The 18,980-nt window shown below is 40.8% G+C and overlaps 1 protein-coding gene across 1 annotated transcript in view; it reads left to right on the top strand.

The window, feature by feature from the left end:
• The first annotated feature begins 220 nt into the window (after positions 1-220).
• PIEZO2 (piezo type mechanosensitive ion channel component 2) overlaps positions 221-18,980 on the top strand; it is a 323,563-nt gene continuing 304,803 nt past the window's right edge. Inside the window, exon 1 of the mRNA XM_086740615.1 lies at positions 221-307. Coding sequence (XP_086596741.1) covers positions 244-307 — 64 coding nt within the window. The 5' untranslated portion in view covers positions 221-243. The remainder of the gene's footprint in view (positions 308-18,980) is intronic.

Genomic DNA, 18,980 nt, shown 5'->3' on the forward strand with positions numbered 1-18,980 from the left:
TGCAGGGGCTGCAGCCGGGATGCGGCGGGAGGCGTGAGGCGGCGCGGCTGAGGCGAGGCGAGGCGAAGCGAAGCGAAGCGAGGAGGGGACGCGACGCGACGGGACGGGACGGGACGGGACGGGACGGGCGATGCTCCGCCGCCGCGGCGGCTACCCGCACGGGCGGACCTAGGAGCAGCGGTGGCGCTCAGAGAGGGACGGCTCGCCGGCCGGCCGGCCGGCCGCGACCCCCGCCCCGCCGCCATGGCCACCGAGGTGGTGTGCGGGCTCACCTTCCGGCTGCTGCTGCCCATCTGCCTGACTGCCGGTACGTCCCTGCCTCCGTCGGTGGGTCCCCTCCCGGGGTTTGGGGGGTGCACCGCTCTCCCTCCTCGCGGCGGCTCCCGCATTCCGCTGTTTTCCCCAGAAGCCCTGAACTTGCTCCCCTCTTGTTTCTCCTACATTTGTTGTTGTTATTATTATTATTATTTGTTATTATTATTATTTTTTTTTTTTTTTGCTGCTGGCCGCCCGGGGGTGCGGGGCTCCACAGGCTGCGGGGCTCCTCCCGCGGGAACATCGCCGCCGGCTCCGGTGCTCCGCTCCGCCGGCGTCCCCGGGGAAGGAGTGAGAGACGGGGGGCAGGACGGGGTGCGGGCCCTCCAGGCGTTCGGGCTCCTCCGCTTTTTGGGGGGTTTCTCTGTAAAAGCGGGGAGCATCTTCCAGAAGGAGCAATTCTCCAATTTACGGAGCTTTTCAAGAGGGAGATTTTTTTTTTTCTTTTTAATTTTTATTCCGAGGGGGAGAAATTTCGGTTTATTAACTCGCCTGACGTCGCAGGCGACCATCCAAGAAACGAATTATTTTTGGATGGGGAGCCGCGGTGTCCAGCCACGGGTGCATACGTTAATCCTAATCCGTGCCCTCCGCACGGTTCGGAGAGAAAACTCGGCAGTAGCACGGGCAGTAGCACGGTCGTTCCCCTGAAAGCCGCGGTTGGGGGGCTCGGCCGGGCCGGTGATGGGGGGCTGCGGGGCGGGAGGAAGGAAAGCGGGGGCCGGGGATGGTGCCCGCTTCCCGCACGGCGCCAGCGGAACGATGCCATCCGTACCGTGCGCGCCCGCCGCGGGGTTCCCGGGCCGGTCCCGGCCGCCGCCGGCCCCTCTCCCAGCGGCGCGGGGGCCCGCTCCCATCCCCGAAACGCGCAGCCTGCCCGGGGCTTTGCCCTTGAGCGGCTCCGTGGTGGCCCGGCCGCCGCCTCTCCGGCTGAGCATCTTCCCTTCTCCTTGCCCCGGAGGTGCCCCACGCTCTCACCCCACGCTCTCGCTCCACGTACCCCGAACTGCCTCTGACTGCTCCTCCGGGAAGGAGGACGCGGGCCCCATCCTCAGCCCCACGGGTTGTCCGGGACACGGGTGGCTCCCTGTGCAGCCGCTCTTGCTTTCACGGGCCGGGACTGAAAATGCACTTTTTTACCCCGTTGCTTTGCTCGAGGTGGTGCGGTGGGTGCTGTTAGCAGGGTTGTACAAGGGTGAGATGGAGGCAGCTTTCCAGCCCGCCGCCACCGCCTGCACCCGCTTTCCACCCTTTCCAAAGCCCCCCCTGCAGATGCCCGACCCTGCGCTTGGTGGCCACTGCTGGAGCTGGGGGGACCACAGTTCCCCAGGCCGGTGGCAGCAGGTGAGGGCCCCCGCTTGCTGTGAGGCCGTCCCGCCATGACCGGGTGCCGGTGCCTTGGTGGCCGGAGTGCGGGAACACTGTGTGCGGAGGAGCTGGGTGGTGGTGTAGGGGGCAGGTGGGGGGTTGCCCTCAAGGCCGAGGGGTGGTGGTGGCACCAGGTGGGTCTTTCAATGCCGGGGTTCGGGGGCATAGGGCATCCCCTCTTCGAAACCTGTTGGGCCCCATCCGTATTTTTTTTAATCTTATGAAAGGTGGTTGGATTATGGATGAGGATGAATTTGCTGGAAAGACACACGGGGAGAAGGAAAGATTCTAGAAGATAAGTTGTGTTCAGGTGGAAGTTGTTTATACCACTCCTAATGACATCATATCTCGCTGTGCTATTAAAATAGAGGAGGTAATGCTCTTTCAGGTGTGCACTCTGGTTCTTGCCAAAGTTCAGATAAAATTGTTTTGCTGTCCTGATTCTTAATGTTCGGTAATGCAGAGGTACTTTCGCATTGCAGTAATACCTCCGATAGATGAGAGCTGATGTTGTCATGAATTGCTTATGGTCGTAAATCTTACTCATCTGAAGATGAATCGAAATATAAAACCTGAAGGAGGGACTTCCCGTCTTGAGTATGAAGAAGAAATCCCACTGCGGAGCTTTTGGGTTTGGGCCTGGTGATCTTGTTCAGTTGGATTTGAGAGAGGAATTAAAAAGTGGACAATCAGCTTTTCTCCTACCTTAATTTATGGTGCCTGTACGCGTTACTCCTTTTCCCTTTACAAGCTGTTAGCAGAGTCCTCACTGGGGTGAAACCTGGTTCAGCCTCCTCCACTTCCCCGCTTTTCTTGTGCTTGCACCTGAGTTATCCCTGAGCCACCACTCTCCTCCTTTCCAAAGCTTCAAGGAAGCGTTTTGTGGGCTTCTGGAAAAAGGCTTTTTAGAGTTCATATATCAGAGTGATGGCTTTTTCTATGACTTACGGTGAGGATACATCCGCAGCTGAAAAGCTGCCACGAGGGCTCAGCGTGCAGAGCGATGCCTTGTGTCTCCTGCCCCTGTCTGGGCAGTGAACCTGTCTGGCTGTGCCAGCAAGGTGGGAATACAGGGTTCTTCTCTTGGTTCTGATCTTCTGGTTCAGCTGTTCTTTTGGTTCACATGGTTCACATCCCCGCGTGTGTGATTTCTAAGTGATAAATTACTCAAGTTTCTTATCATGGTGTAATTTGCTTTTCTGTTTCGAAGAGTAGAAAGTAACAAAGTTGGAAAGCCCTGACGGGGGGGGGGGAGTGGGGTGGGGTGGAGGGGTGGAGGGCTGTGGCAAACTCGTTAAGAATAACACATCTGCCAAGCCGAAAAAATGATTCTTTAAATACTTTAAAAATGGTTAATGCTTTAAATCTTTAATACTTTAAAGTTTTTAAAAGTGAGCAAAATTATCTCTGCTGCTATGAAATACTTTCCAAGCACTGATTAATATCACATAATTGAGAAAACAGAATTCATTTCAAGAATTTTTTAGGATCAGATCTGTAGCACTGTAGGGTGTAATCTGGTGCAGGTAAGCCTAGATGTATCCATTTAAAGCTCAAGAATGATGTGTCTTGAGTGTCTGCTAAAGGCAGGAAATTTAATGTGCAAAATGAAAGACTTTGGAGATTGAAAAGCTGATTGTAGGCTTATGACTGCAAAGTTGATCCACTGTCGTGTTATTTTCATGATAAAATCTTATATTCAGTCTGATGCGAACTTAGAGCTTAAGCAATAACTCACAGGAATGTGAAACTTCCTTGCAAATAAAGAACTCCGTTCTGTAATAAGACAGAGAGAGTTGGATCTGTTGTTGGCTTTTTTTTTTTTTTGAGTGAGATTACTCCAATGTGATATTTTCCTGCATTGTAGTAGTACAATGGTGAAAAAAAACCAAGTAATAAAATGGGGGGGAGGGAGCTTTCGGCATTGGTGGTAAGAAGTGGGCTTTTTGTGTTTTGTTTTTTAAACCTTGACATAAACTCATCTCTTTTTTTCTGTTACTTGAAACACGCAAAATGTGATTTGTCTCTCTCTGAAGTAAGGCATCAGAACAATCTTTTCCTAATTGCTTTCTTTGGTTTATAAAAACTTGAACCACAAAGTTGCGGTTTACATCACTTGATAACAATTTTTAATTATTCTGCTTCCAATTGTTTTATTTCACATACAATTCATTATCTTTCTTTTAAGCAAAATATTATTATTTTCAAATGGGATGCTGGGGTAAAAAAAATGCTTAGAGAGAACAGCTTTCTCTGGTTTTTGACCAATGCTACTGGATTGTGTATTATCAGCAGATTGGCTTTGGTGAGCTAGCTGCCTGGCCCAAGCGCTTCGCAGAAATTAAACTTGCTTTCTGAACTTTCAAATTTTGACCCAGATGAAGTAAAAATTGTAGGAGCTTCTAGACAGCTGGGTTGGTGTTTTTTTGAGGGAGTGAGCCCAGGTATCAGTTTTTGGTAAGTAATGGCAGGTAAAAAGAAAATACTTCAGAGTTTTTGTAGGCGACGGAGTTCAGATATTATTTGAAAGTTTTCACTTGGTTCTTCAAGACAAATCTTTTATTTCTCCTTTCAGTGACCATGATTCATCAAAATGATATTGAATGAATGAGAATGATCATCTCTTCAGGATATAAATGATGTGTTACAGAGAATAGTTTTTTAAAGCATACACAATATTTTCAAAATCACGTATATTCAGTTGCTGGAAATGCCTCAGCAGAACAGAGGTCCTTGTTCTGCCTTGGAAAGGAGGGGTAGATTCCAGCATGCTTACGTGCTCTTTGACTTTGTCCCCAAATGAACAAGTACTGTTCAAAACTTTGGAGGTACTAAAATACTGTTAAAAGTATATATTTTAGAGAGTATTTCAGAATCCAATACCTCCCTATATGTTTTGATGCTTTAAATTATTTCTATCCACATTTTCTATAGTTAGAATAAGTTGGACAACTCTGTAATATTAAGGCAAGTCTGTGGAGGCAGTGAGCCATGCCATGCTTGGATTTTTTTTTTTTTGGGGTGCTTGTTGTTGATTTCAGTGTAGGTGGCTGTTTAAAAATGATGGTACAATATGACATTGAGTTGCAGTTTTCAGAAGGCTGAATGATTTTTATGTGCCAATGTGTACAGGTGATGTTAAGTCAGCGTGATGACAGAGCAAGTTGATGCAGGGCCATTCGGACTAGGAGGTAAGTTGTGTAGTGATGTATGTGACAGTTTATATCTATGAATATGTGTGTATGCATACATATTAAGAAGTGCTGATGTATTTTTAAAGTTGAAATAAACTTCCCATTGTCAGTGAGAGCTCTGCTTTTTATGCTTTAAAATTGGCCAGTTACTGAAAAAAAATGCAAAGAAATATCAAACAGATTTTCTTTGTTGTTGTTGTTTTTTTTTTTTTTTTGTAATTATGGTGGCATTGGAGAATATTTATTATGATGTACTGAGAAGAGGAGTAGGGAGCAGCATGAGAGAGATTCACATAGCCTTCCCGTTACATTTTCAAACCTTGTTGTTGTCCCAGAACACTCATAAAAACGTTAGACAGAGCAACAAAAAGTCTAGGAACCCCTTAATGGGGAGCCTGCTGAAAGAAAAAAAAAATAACTTAGGTGCCAGTTTGCATAAAAGATCCTGAAATGGCTGTTACATTTCCTTCCCCTCTTCAAGTGATTTAGAAATTTATCTGGCTTCTTTTATTACAGGAAGTTTTCCTATTTGCCTTGTTCAATGGGAGCAGGTGGAAGGTGTCAAGGGGAAGAAATATATACAGCCTTGCCGGAGCAACATCTTCCAGGCTTGCAGAGGCATAGAGTTAGATTTTCTTGTGCACAAAAAGCAAATGTCATTTAAGTATCTGCGGCTTCCATCTTAGCTCAATTAAGGTCCAGAGAAAAGGGTTTTGGGGAGACTGGGGAGGCAGCAGTCGCCCACGAGCACAGGGCTCGCTCTCTTCTCTAGTAGCCGTCTCAGGTTGACTGCATCTGCTTCCCCCTAGCACGCAGGCTGTGAAACTATTTAAAGATGCATCCCGCCAAAAAAATGGGAATAAAATGTCTGTCCTTAAGTTCTTACCACCTCTACTTATTTATCCTAACTGTTCTGTTAAGTGGTTTGGATCCACTTAATGGTTAAGAAGAGATAAAAACAGAACGTACAAATTTGCAAGGCTTAGAGCTTGCCCAGTAAGTTCCACAGACGGTATTGAACTCGGGAACAGAAATCGGTGGGAGGCAACTGATAGCAGAGAGCTACTTGGAGAAAATAGACAACTTGCCTGGTGACTGTTTGAACTGGGAAGTGCTTGAGTCCTTTATTTATAGTGCTGGAGCTTACGGGTATCAGTTGTAAATCGAGTCGTGTAGAATTCTCTCTCTGTCTTTTAAACTGCAGGCACAACACTGAGCCATATTCTGGTTATTTTTTTTCATCAGAGCAGTCAAATCATAGCATGAAATTACAGAACTGTATGTATTTTGAGAACAGATAACTCTTTTTTTGGGGGATGTCTTTGAGGGAGATGAAGGAAGAGAATGGTACTGTTGTTGCAGTTGTACATGCATAGCCGCAGTGCTCTTCCATTTCAGGTAATTTGCTAAAAGTCTAAAAATGTGGGAGATAAAAATTGTAAGACAGCAGGCTGGGAGACAAAGCGAAACAGTTTTAACCACTAAAGTACTAAAATAATGTCATGGTGCACCTTTACCAGCGTGTTTGTTGTAGTAGCCGAGTTGCAAATGCTGGCAAAAGCAGATCAGCTTCAGAGTGGCTGGCGCTGCTAAAAGGGCTCTTGGAAGGGAATAGCATTAAGTGGATCATATCTGAGAGGACTTCAAATGATACACTCCTTCATAACACTAAAACCTTTTTCAAATGCATGTAAAGCTGCTGAACGTTTGTACTCCAGCTTTTCTTCTCTCCATCTCTTTTCTTTTTCTCTTTTCACATTGAAACTGAAGCATCTTATTTTGAGGATAAACTTCCATTTGAAGAACATTGGTAATTACTTTCTCCTGTTGGACTGCAGCACTCTAAGAAACAGGCTATTTGCTTTCCATCATGTAGAATGATATTAGCAAGTACTAATGAGTGAAAAAGTCTGTATAGTCAAGTAGATTGTACAAGCCTTTGTAATATCTTTAGGCAGTTCTAAAGACACTGTCAGCATCTCTTGCTAAGCTAGTAAAAGGCTGGATAGTGGGGGTTTGGGGTTTGTTTGTTTCTTTGCTTTTTTCTGTGCTGCAGCAGATTGATCAGTGCTTGTAACTAAATCAATCCAGGTTTGTTTCTAGGGTAAAAGTTTTCTGTAATGTTACTTTTCTGGTGATCACAGGTCTTCACGCTGTTAGCTTGAGAGATCTCTGAAGCTAAGCTGGTCAGAAGCTGGCAGCATGCATGCAAGTTTTCAGAAAAAGTGCAGGTCTTGCTGGCAGCAATGTGAGTCCTCTGATTCTTGTACTGAGAGAAACTGGTATGCTGGGGAGTATTTTGTCAGATAAACCGGCTTAAGATTTTTAATATTAAAAAAAAAGTCCACAAATTGAATTATATAATGTCTTTACTTTGGTGCATTTGTTAGAAGTGTATCCTTTGATGCATTATGTTCAGGATGTGGTTTAATTAATGCACTTCCCCTCTTCTTCCGAGAGTCTTACCTGTCCATTTCCCGCTCTGAGCAGGCAGTTGTAAAACCTGAATGTCACATTAAGGTTGCTATTCTGTATCTTAATTTCTTTTATATCTTTAATTCCAAGCTGTGGTGTTAGCTTTGATAATATCCTGTAGCAATGAATTCCGTGGGTGAACTCTGCAGCGAATAAAAAGGAGTACTCTTTAATTCGTTTGCAGTTTGTTACTTTAGTAAATAATCCTTTGGATGGGAAAAAGTGTGTATAATCACTTAAATCAACAACAGTCTAGTGTTCTATTTACTCTCACACTTTAGAATAACATTTGCAAGGCATAAAATCAACCGTTAAGATTAACCGTGGAAATTAACAGCTCTGAGTTTCCTATCGATTGTCCAGTTCTGAAGAGAAAGGGATAAGGATTATGTAAATACGCCTTCCCCATAAATGAAGAGTTTTAGCACACTATACTTTTACAATTTGAATAATTAGAGAGTGAAGCGTAGCACTTCTTGTCTGAGCTCATTCATGCAGTCTTCAGTTTGGAAGCTCTGTTGGAAATGAAGTAAAACTTAAAGAAATGAGTCTGTGTGTTTGTGAGTGATACACTAATCACTCCCTTTTTGGCAAAATATTATAGAGCACAGGATTGCAGACATTACCTACTCTGTCTAATGTCTCCAAGACACTAATTTGTTAATGTAGCCTGACAGAACTATAATTTAAAATGGAAGTATTTAAGTGGTATTAGTGTGAGGGTCAATTCTGCCCCTTGTTCAGAAGTCGCATGGGAGACTGAAAATTAATTCCTTAGTAGATAAGGGGGTGTGTTCTGGATTCTCACTGAAGGATGTGCAAACCTTGCACACGTGAAGAGATGCTGAACAAGTGCTGTCTTTTTCCTAGTCAGGATAAAACCGTTCAATAAACTGTATGCTGAAGTTTTTTTTTGGTAAAAGACATACTATTAAGAGAAATTAGCTCTTGGGTAATTTGAGGAATTTTCTAAGTCCTCTTGCTAGCAGTCATGTATTCCAAGTTGCAAGTATTTGTTTAGCCATTAACTTTAGATTATCTTTTGTTAAATGCTGAGTAAGTTTCCAAATGCTCAGAAAGGAATGATCAGTGAAACAAATTGGATAGCCAGTGTACCCCCTCCTTGTAATCTGAGAGTAAGCCTTTGTGGAGGCTCCACTGGTTGATAAATCTCCATAAATTGATAAATCTCCAACTGCAAAATGTGATGCTGATCACAGCATTACCGATCATGATATTGTTGATTTGCTTGTCCCCTGCTAACCTTTAGCAAGTAAGTACAGTGGCATTTACTCTGGATTTTCTTTTAATACATGCTCATGTATTGGGAAATGTCTGGAACATGCAGAATGCTTGCATAGTGGCCGCACCTGTTTGCGTTGTGTTTTTCTTCCCTTGTTATACTTGTGGCTTTTTATGACATCTTTCAGAAGAGCAGTTGCCTGGTCTCCGAGAATAGATTAATTCATAAGTCAAAGGCAAGTGAGGCAAATTTGTCTCCACAAATCCTGATTTGTGTAGAAAACTTTTACTGCCATAAATAATATTAGTTCATGTTGTCATTTTGTTGGCCTACTTCTATGAGAGTATTGTTAGACAGTATTCGTAGCTGTCATGTAATTGCTGAAATGTGTTGCAATTCATCGATCCTTCGCTTTGTGCTTAGAATTTTAAAGACCTGTCCTATTACATTGCTTAACAATGCTCCATTTTTTTTTTTCACAAAGATACCTACTTACATCCACTTCTACAAGACGAAAAGAAACTACATGTTTTAACTGTTGGGAATTTTGTCAGAGACCAGATTACTTTCTGGAACATGTGCATTGCATGGCATCTCTTTAGAAGGAGCAACCTTTCAGTTGCAAGCATGGAATTATAATTACATTCTACATCCTTGCATGAGTCATTGATAACATCAATGTTTTCTTTCATGGCAGTAATTGTATAGTTTTGTATAGAAATCATAGAGAAATATGTATACCTTTGCTTTCTTCAGGTTGTAGTGCTATGGGTCAAAGAAGTTCTGTTGTGATACATGTGCCACCAGCCAGAGAAGCTGCATGATCTTTTGATTCTCCCTTCTTTCTTCTCCAGACATTTAACACATGTCAAATTACTGCTTAATTTGGAGAACAAGGATCTGTGAAGCATGACCTGTATCTTCTAGCTAAATGCTAGGCACGTATATTTGCAGTATAATGCTATGTAAATAATAAATACCATTCCATAGCTTATTTTCTCCAAATTGAAAGGAAAAACCCAAAGCTTCTGGTAAAGATAATCAAGTTTAGCACTTTTTTTTCCATCATTTCAGTGTATAATTGAGCAGGAAAAAAAACCCAAACCAACGGTGTGCTACTGCATCTATTTGTCTCTTTGTGAAAATGTTTCAACTGGAAGGACCATAATCTCCATAGTTCATGCTTTTCACTGTTTCTTTTTATAAACCTGTATATAGATTTTTATGTTGCATTTTCTCTACCCTTGGTGATTATTTTCTTCTGAAGTCTCATCAGGTCTCTTCTTCTAACAGAACAGAACAAAAGTCTGTCCTATGGTTTTAAAGATGTTTTATTAACTGTTTTCATACATTTGCTGATTAGAAGAACTTCTAATGATTTGCTTCTGTGATAAATTAGCTTCTCCTTCTTGCCTAATATGACATATCTTTCTTTTCCTAACCTTTCGTGTGCTTCTTACTGTATGTTGCATTGGTCAGGACCTTTGATCCTTGTTGGGCAATAATGTACATGTCTATATGACTACAAAAATGCTCCCAGGGAGAGGCATGTCATTTTTGTGAGTTGAAGTCGCATTCAAAAATCTTCCTTATGTGAGCCTACTGCTCTGCTTGTTAGCATGGCAGATTGTACGGCTTAGCTCACAGCTTCACTGTTTCCTTACTCTCAGATGAGATGACCTTCATATTCCCTAAGATACAGCACAGAAAACACAATGGATGGGGGGAAAAAACCTAGCTGGCCACATGAATCATGTTTACTCTGTACCGCACAAGCCTTAAGTTTACTCCCAGCTCTGTTTGAAATAACTCCAATAATTGACTCCATCTCTTTGTTTAACGGCTGGTTGCTCTTAATGGTGGGCCCTGTAATGTTTAGAAGGATTAGCATTCAGGGATGTTTATTTTCTATCACTCTTCTTCAAGTGATGCCTTTGTCATGAGAGAAGCCCCAACTCTGAGAAAATTAACCCTACTTTACACTTCCTTGACCAGTACAACTTTCCTCCGCAAGTTAAAATCTTTTGATTTTGTCCTTGAAAAACAATGTCTGTGTGTATACTCAGAGGCAAAATACAAGAAATACTGTGTATATATACAATGTTATTGATATAATGTATCTTAAAATACCCTTCTTTACCGTTCAACCTGTCAGCCATTTGTTCCTATTGAACTGAGTCAACAAACTCAATCATCATGCCCATTAGTGTACACACACATCAAAGCTTGTTTCTCACAGCTTTTCATTGTCATCTGCAAATACAGCACGCCAGTTGCTCAAAGACCTTTACAAATATGTTTCTTGTTAATTTGCTGAAAGCAAAAGTAAGCCTACAGTTTTTATGTGTGTTTTTTAGCAGATCCTTGCAGTTCACTATATCACTGTGATTTTAAACAAAAACTGCTTTCAGATACAATGAACTTACATGAGATAAGGCACTGTCAACTTCTGGCAGCCTCAGTAAGCCATGCGTGATATCTGCATTTTTATCATAGCATGCAGACATAGTGAGGGGTGTCAGGCAACCCCACTGTGCCATTTTCAGGGTCTAGAGATGAGGGTTGATGTAGTAATTGAACGGTTTACTTCTTCCTGTATAGAAGTCCACATTAAAATGCTGAAAAGAGGTAGTAACACAGATGTTGTTTCCTGTAACTTGGCTGCTTGGTGATGAGCTGTACTGGCAATAGTAAGGAAATGACGAAAGGTCCCAAGTGATCATACTGTGCCCCAGAGGATGAAGCAGTTGGAATTGATAGAATTGCAGAAGGATATCAGGTTATTTCCCGCCTGTATTTACTGTTACTGTTTTGGGGGGAATTCCGTTTGTTTCTTCCCCCTGTGGAGGAAGCTGTTTTCCTATTGCCCTTGAAATGGAAAAGTAGTACGATTGTTCCAATGCTACGCAACACTGCAAACTGGAAGGAACGAGAAAGTCTCATTACCAGAGTATCCTGCCTGCATAATTAATGCATGTTAGTCATTGTGGAAATGCACTGAAATAAGAATGTAGCAGTTGTTTAAAAAATAAACAAAACAGGATGAGATAGCTAAGTCACTGAAACCAGCGTCTGTTTTGAGGAGAAAGAATAAAGTTCTCCTATGGGGCGAGTAATTTCAGAGTTATTCAATTTGGGTTTCTCATACATTCTTTTGAAGCGGTTAAGGTTGGCCACTCCCCTGCAAGGTTTCTGGGATGATGACAGGATGGGCTCTCGTCCATCTCTGTTTCCCTCTTCATAGCATCCCAGGCTGGAAGGCACCTCAGGAGGTCTCCTCTCCAATCTCCTGCTCAATGCAGCACTGAATGTAAATGTAATTGTTCAGGGCTTTTTCCTGTTGGGTTTTGAAAGTCTCTGACAGTGGAGGTCTACAACCTCTTCCAGTGCTTAGTTAGCCTCACAGTGATTGGTTTTTTTTTCCCTTTCGCCCCTTATATCCTCCTCACTTTTTTTTTTTTTGTGGCCGTTGTCTCTCAGTATGCACCTTTGGAAAGAGCCTCCCTCTCTTCTGTAACCTCCCCTTGGATGTCAGGGGGCTACTCTGAGGTGCCCCCAGAGCTGTTTTGTCTTGGGGCTGCGCGAGCACTGGTCCCACAGCCTCTCCTCATGGGGCTTTAAGCTCCAGCCCCAACTGTCTTGGGGGCCCTCCCTGGACTTGTTAAAGGTTATCAACCTATTTCTTGTCCTGAGAGGAGCCAAAATTGCATGTGGTAATCCAGATGTGGTTTAATGGGGGCTGAGGAAAGAGGAATAATCACTTCCCTTGGCTATACTGCTGTTGATACAGCCCAGTAGCTTACATTGCATGTCACAAGGGAGATCCAGTCGAAAACTTTTTTGCCTTGTTTGATTGTGAGAAACAGAAAGTAGACATTTTGACCATTTTTATTGTTCCTTAAAAGAAAAAAAAAACCACAAAAAACCTCTAGAACTTAAACCTAGAAAAAACCTAGAACTCACTAAACTGTGATCAAAGGTTCATAAGTAAAAAGACATTGATGTTTGATACTGTATCTAAACAGTCAGCATTGGTACCCAGGCAGAACTTGTAGGAATTTTTCTGTCTCATATTTGATTTAAGGACCAAAGTATTTAGTCTTTACAGTAAATCCTACACTGCCTTTCCTCATATGAAAGCAGGTGCCTAAGTAGGTTCTTCAACATGTCCTGGTTATGACTTTTGGGTTTTGGTTCAAACTGTATAGCAGCAGATCTTGGAAATCCTGCTGTGAGGAATTGTTTCTTTAGTCTTTCTCTAAACTCACTAGTACCTTAAATCTCAGAGAGTCCAATTTTCCATTCTTGTTTTTTTTTTTAAAAAAAAAAAAAAGACATATCCACAGCTGTAGGGAATGTTCTGGTTTGCTGTGTCTTAGCACATGCAATATGCGTCCAAAGGCTCAAAAAGACTGAACTTGTGTTTCTCAGCTGGAAGTGATGATTATTAATGAATGTTATTTTGTAACATTGGCATAGTCATCTGTCACTGATTTGCAATGAATGGAATGATGAATTAATACAAGACCTACTCCATTTCTTCTCAATTTCAAGAACTGTCCAATGCTGGCATTCTCTAAGGGGCTAACTAGCCAGTAAATTATTGGCATTATTTTCCCAACAATCATGCTCACATACTTGAATATTTTTAATTAGTCAGTATTTCTTGTTATTCTGCAAATCACTGACAGCTAATTTGTTTTAAAACTGCAGGAAAAAATCAGTTCTGTATTGCATTCCTAGATGGTCTCCATCTCATATAGAATTGACAAATGACTTCTAGCAGTAGTTATTTTACCATTGGGTTGCAATTTTGAAGCAAGTATTTAAAAAGCTGGCTTGTGTTTTGGATATGTGAAACACTTGGTGCTAGTCATTCACAGAATCTGTTGTACCGGGTTTTATAGATCCAGCAGAATGAATTGTTTCCAATTTTTTGCCTGAAAACCGCAAGATTTATTTATTTGACTGTAGTGTTTAGTTAACTGTGCTGCCTTTAGAGGGTCAACCCACTGTATTTTGGAAATTCTCTTCCCTAACCTCTTTCATTCCACAGGAAGCACAGGACAAGTTGCAGTTTAACTGTATGAAAAGTTGAACTGTTCATTGCGCGTAGTGTAGCTAGCCTTCACGTGATAAAAGGCAAGTTGTTGGGATCAGAAGTTGCATGTGACTACTGTTTTTTCTCCTGTTCTGTACATGTGTGCCCTTAGGTAACAGATGGTTTCAACATGGAAAACAATAACTGATGTAGTATACTTGTAGCTGCCCAGATGACTTTTCTGAGGGCTATTTATACTGTTAACTGTCATAATTGTGGGAAATGTCCTCATGTTTTCCTGTAGCTTAGCATTTGCATTTTTCACTGTCTGCATCTGTTGCTCCTTCCCTTCTTTGAAAGATTAACACCACTCCCCATGCCATGCTACAAATAAAATATGTCCTATGTCATCTGAGCATATTATTGCAGAAGCAGCACACTCAATTATTCTTTTTGCTTGGTTGCCTAATCTGTTTCTCAAACTGGTGTTTTATTGTGAGACCACCTTCTTTTCTAAATTGAAAACCTTTAAAAGGTATATTTGTATGTACAGGGAAATATCAAGATGGTGTGTGTTTTAAAAAGTGATCTAGAAATATTGGTAATTTTAGCTTTAGAGTTTCATAAAGATTGCATAAACAAAATGTTCAAATATTTCTGTTATTCTAGCAAGTAGTGTGTGTACCTCTCCTAGCACATGGGAGTAGAAAAAGAGCTAAAGAAGATGTGTCCAACTCTCAGAATTGCCAGACTTCATGTAATTTACTGAATCATGCTTGCCTGGGGATACCCATCCTTTTTGCAGATCAGACCTGACCAGTTTCCTGTTTGCATCCCATGTCTGTGCATAAGGAGTGAGTCAAACCTTGCATTGGTAGGGAGAAGGAGCACGCTGCAGAATAGCATTTTACAAACTTGTATTACTACTAAAGGTAGTAAGGTAGATCGACATAAATATATGCTATTTTCACATATAACACCTTTTTTTTTTTTTTTTTTTTTTTCCCCTTGAGGTAGTTATTTAAACTGTGCTCAGGTAACTAATTCTGTTAGTAACATTTTTTTTACTAGAATTGATACAGTTTTATTCTTTGACACATTGAAGTTGGTAGCTAGAATTAGGGCACAGTGCTTGCTTAATTGATTTTAAAACATCACCTTTCAGGTCAGCAGATTCTTTAACGCATGGTACAAATGACTTTTTTTTTTAATCTTTTTTTTTTTTTAAGTAATTATTTGGTAGTCTGTTGTCTAAGAACAAGTGCTGCCAGTGCCAGAATGTTACTCACAAAGGTCATTGTCTTCATTCCACGGATTAGATAATTTATAACATGCCATCTCTTTTTAACAAAGTTGAGTAGATCTGATGAAGATGTAGAACAAAGTTAGAAAGAAAGTGCTGTTGTTGCTGTGTTACGTAACTCGAGATAACTAATCATCAGCTTGTCATTCCCTTCGTTCCCGAGGTATGTTTGTATCAAATTAGATTGTTCCTTATACTTAAAATAAGAAATATCTGAGATTCAACCTTAAAGTCAGCAGTAGTGGTCTGTGGTTAGTGTAAGACCACAAATGATGTCAATAAATTAGTGATGTCATGGGCATGCACAAACAACGGAGCAAGAGAAGTTAGGAATGCAGTCTTGGGCACAAGAGAAGGGGAGTGTCTTTCATGAAGTGGTTAATCAGAACTGCAGCAGGAGATACTGTCAGTGTAGTTTGCAGAGCTGTTGCTAATACATTAGAGTGGATTTCTTTGTTTCATCTTGGTTTTTTTTTATCAAGATCCTGATAGAAAACATTGCCCTTCAAGGACTGCTGCTGCAGGCTGTAACATCATTGTCTTTCCTCATGAACAGAGAACAAAGATTCCTTAGGCTGGCAGGCTAGCCTTTGCTGCTAGCCTTTTTTTCTTTTTGTTTTTAATTTTTTTTTAGTTGTTCCTGTCTGGTTGTATCCAGAATAACAGATTCACGGCCCTCAGGGATGTTGAGTGTTCTGAACAAAAACACAAGCAAATTGCCTCCATCATTTAATATCCTCCTTTGCACTTCCTTTTATGTGTTTTTGTTGGTAATCGTGTGAAGATTGCATCTTTCATTGCAGTTTGCCCCAGCTCCCTGTCTGTCAGTCTTGTATTATGGTATAATTAAGCTCATTATATATTTAGATCACTCTAAAAGATCAATTACTAGTAAGGTAGAGGTAATATAATAAAAAGTGTTATGATGGCCTTGACCTTGGAGTATTTGAATCTTTGTATCTTGCATCGATTTCTTGTGAGTTCTGAGTAGTCAGCATCCCGCAGTAACCATCTATCTTCTTTTTTTGGAAATAACATTAGTCAAATATAGAATGGGTGGTGCTACCTGAACTGTCTTTCAATTTAAAAATAGAGCAAAAGATGCGATACGACTGGTTTCTTTGAGTCAGAATTACTGAAAGTGGTAATATCAAACAATTATGTCCTAATAATTTAAATTATGCTCCTGTAAGAGAAATCAGACTCCTTTGTCATTATTTAACAGGCAGAGGAAAAAGTTAGAGTTAGCCCCAAACATGTTTCATAGGTATGTGATGGAGTTCTGGTAACTTGAAAGTAGTTACTTTTAATGCAGCCTGACAAATCTGAAATTGGGATTACGACCAAAAGAAAAATAATCCAAGAAAATGTAACTGTATGAAGTAGGTGTGAATATTGTGATATAAATATATAATGTGATATAAAGTTAACAATTTAATTAAGGTATGACATTCATTAGATACGTGTAAGACACACAACTGAGTATTATGATCTTTTACGCACATTTTTTACTGGCTGCTTAGGAAGTAGAAACTGAAGGATTCAGCATTCAAAGAGTTTCAGTGTGTGGATGTTTTAGGCAAATTCAAAGTCTCTGTTAAAGAGATGAGATGAAACAAGCTAATAAAAATATAAAGAGAATAAATATATTCACAATGATTTGAGAGAGAGAAATTTGTTGTGGTTAAATCTGGAAAGATGTGAAAGCAGTTTGCATGGTTCAGAACATGACTGGCACTGTTGAGAAGATCCGCTGGGTTGAGGGTCAAAGACAGCCTAGCACATGCAGAAAATAACCATGCGCTTGGTCAGATGCTTACTTCATCTTTCACCAGGGCTCCGTATCAGCGCATGCAGTATCTGCCTGGTCTTCTAGTGTCTAAAAGCTAAAACGCTAAAAACGTTCATGAGAATTAATGTGGAGGGGAGAGTGTATTTCTTGCTGAAGATCTCTCTCTTACCAACTTGTGAATGGTTTTGTCTGTTAAAATATTTAACAAGAGTTTTTTGTTTGTTTGTTTTTCTTACAGTGCTTGTAGGAACATCGTCAGATAAACTATCTAGTTTATTGACTGGGATGATGATAGTACTGTTTCTCTTATAAAGAAAAAAACTTTGCAGAAGGAAGTCCAGTTACGTCTTTTGTGCAGTAATAATGGAATATCTTGCTGATTATGTTGTCTTCATGGCGTTACTGAATTCCTTAACATGTACTGAAGTAAACGGGCTTTCAAAAATATGAGAGTGTAGATCATAGAATCATAGAATAGTTAGGGTTGGAAGGGACCTGTGCGTATTATTCACCTAGTTTTACTACCTGAAGTGATCTTACTTCTTTTTGTGGTAAATGCTATAAGTTTGTAGCAGAGGTATAAATAAATGTTTGCTCCAATACTAGAATTAATAGGTGGAAGAGTTTTACCCTGCGTTATCTTCCCAGGTGGCATTAGAGAGAAAGGCTGTGGAAGTCCTTGAGCAAAATACTAAGAATACTAAGAATTCAGGCATAGTGGTGGGAATGGATTTCTTTTTTTTTACATAACCAGAGGACATGTGAACACACATAGGAGGCATTAGAAAGTGTATTTAAAGTACCTGGCAAGTGAAATTAAACTATTTCAGCTAAAGATAAACACATTTTCTTAGTCCACAGTAAAATACTGGATTATTTTGTTTAATTGCATGGGGATGTGGATATTTTCTATCCTTGTAGTGTTATTGTGCACTGACTGATCCTTCTGTTTATGTTACAAAACTTATTTAATCATTTTGGCAACAATGAGGAAACATAATTACTCAACTTTGCCCACAGAGATTGACTGAGCAGGACAAGTGCCTACTGCCATGTAGCCAGTTTTCTGTGGTGGACGTTAGTATACATGTAGATAAACAGTAAAGTGTCCAGTACTTAGATAAGTATTATGCATGATTTTCCTTGCTATTAATGTATACAGAAGTTAATCATATTTACATATTGGGGGAGTGTAATATTTATTTTGTGTGATGCTCTTGTGAAGAACCGGGGTGGATCAAAGTACCAAGATGAATCAAGATGGATGACTGTTGTTTTAGACAGATTTCAGAAGAATAAATATTCATCTGAAGCTCTAACTTTGTTGGTGTTTTTGCCTTTCTTCTTTAGAAACCACATGTCCTTGTGTGGGAGCTGGTCTTCTTCGGAGCTTGCAATTTTTCTGAAAGAGCGAGCCATGGGTTATAGTGATTGTATTGATGTGGCTCCAAAAAACCAGTCACCTTCATTGGAAGCAAATTGAGTTACACTTGAAGAAATACAAACGGAGTGTAATTAACTGACCTGCTGAATGTCACAGGAGAGAATCATTAATGAGGAAGATAATTGTATAATAATGTGCTTGAATGAGATCGTGTGTTTCAATGTATTTTAAACCCATTTTATGAAGGATTCGAAGGCAGGCAGATAAGGGCAGTTAAGCAAAGAATAGGAAAGAAGGCAAATGAAGTATGAAAGGTGAGAATACAGAGAATGAGAATAAGGAATATGTTAGTAGAGTGAGAGATGGGCTAGGAGGTGTTTATAGAAAAGAGCTGAAGAAATCACTGGTTGTTTTTTTTTGAGAAGTGAGAACATGAGTAGATGAGTTCAAAGAGATGGATGATGTTTGGAAATAGGCTATGAAGATGAAGAAGACAGCCAACTAGGCCAGCTGGGACATGAGTAATAAAACCAGCAAAGAACACTGTCAGTAGAAAGTATGTTAGTGGTGGTGGCCAGCAAGAATATGTGAATCCTGGAAATGATGGGGAAAGAAATGGCAGGACTTCCAGAAGACTGAATGTAGCAGAAGGGATGCAGAAATAGAGAATAAAAGATCGCATCCGAACTAACAGGCAGTGCAAAAATGGAAATCCAGAAGAGACACAAAGGTTTTACTAACTATGTTTCAAAGAGCCTCAATTTGAGGAGATGACCGGGCACCCAAAACCAGATGTCAGAAATGACAAATGTGAGGTGGTGCTGAAAGGAGAGAGTGGGGAAGTGTATGCATCCAGAAGTTTTTG

Source organism: Chlamydotis macqueenii, chromosome 2, assembly GCF_036417535.1.
Source record: "Chlamydotis macqueenii isolate bChlMac1 chromosome 2, bChlMac1.mat, whole genome shotgun sequence".
In the NCBI taxonomy this organism is placed as follows: Eukaryota; Metazoa; Chordata; class Aves; order Otidiformes; family Otididae; genus Chlamydotis; species Chlamydotis macqueenii.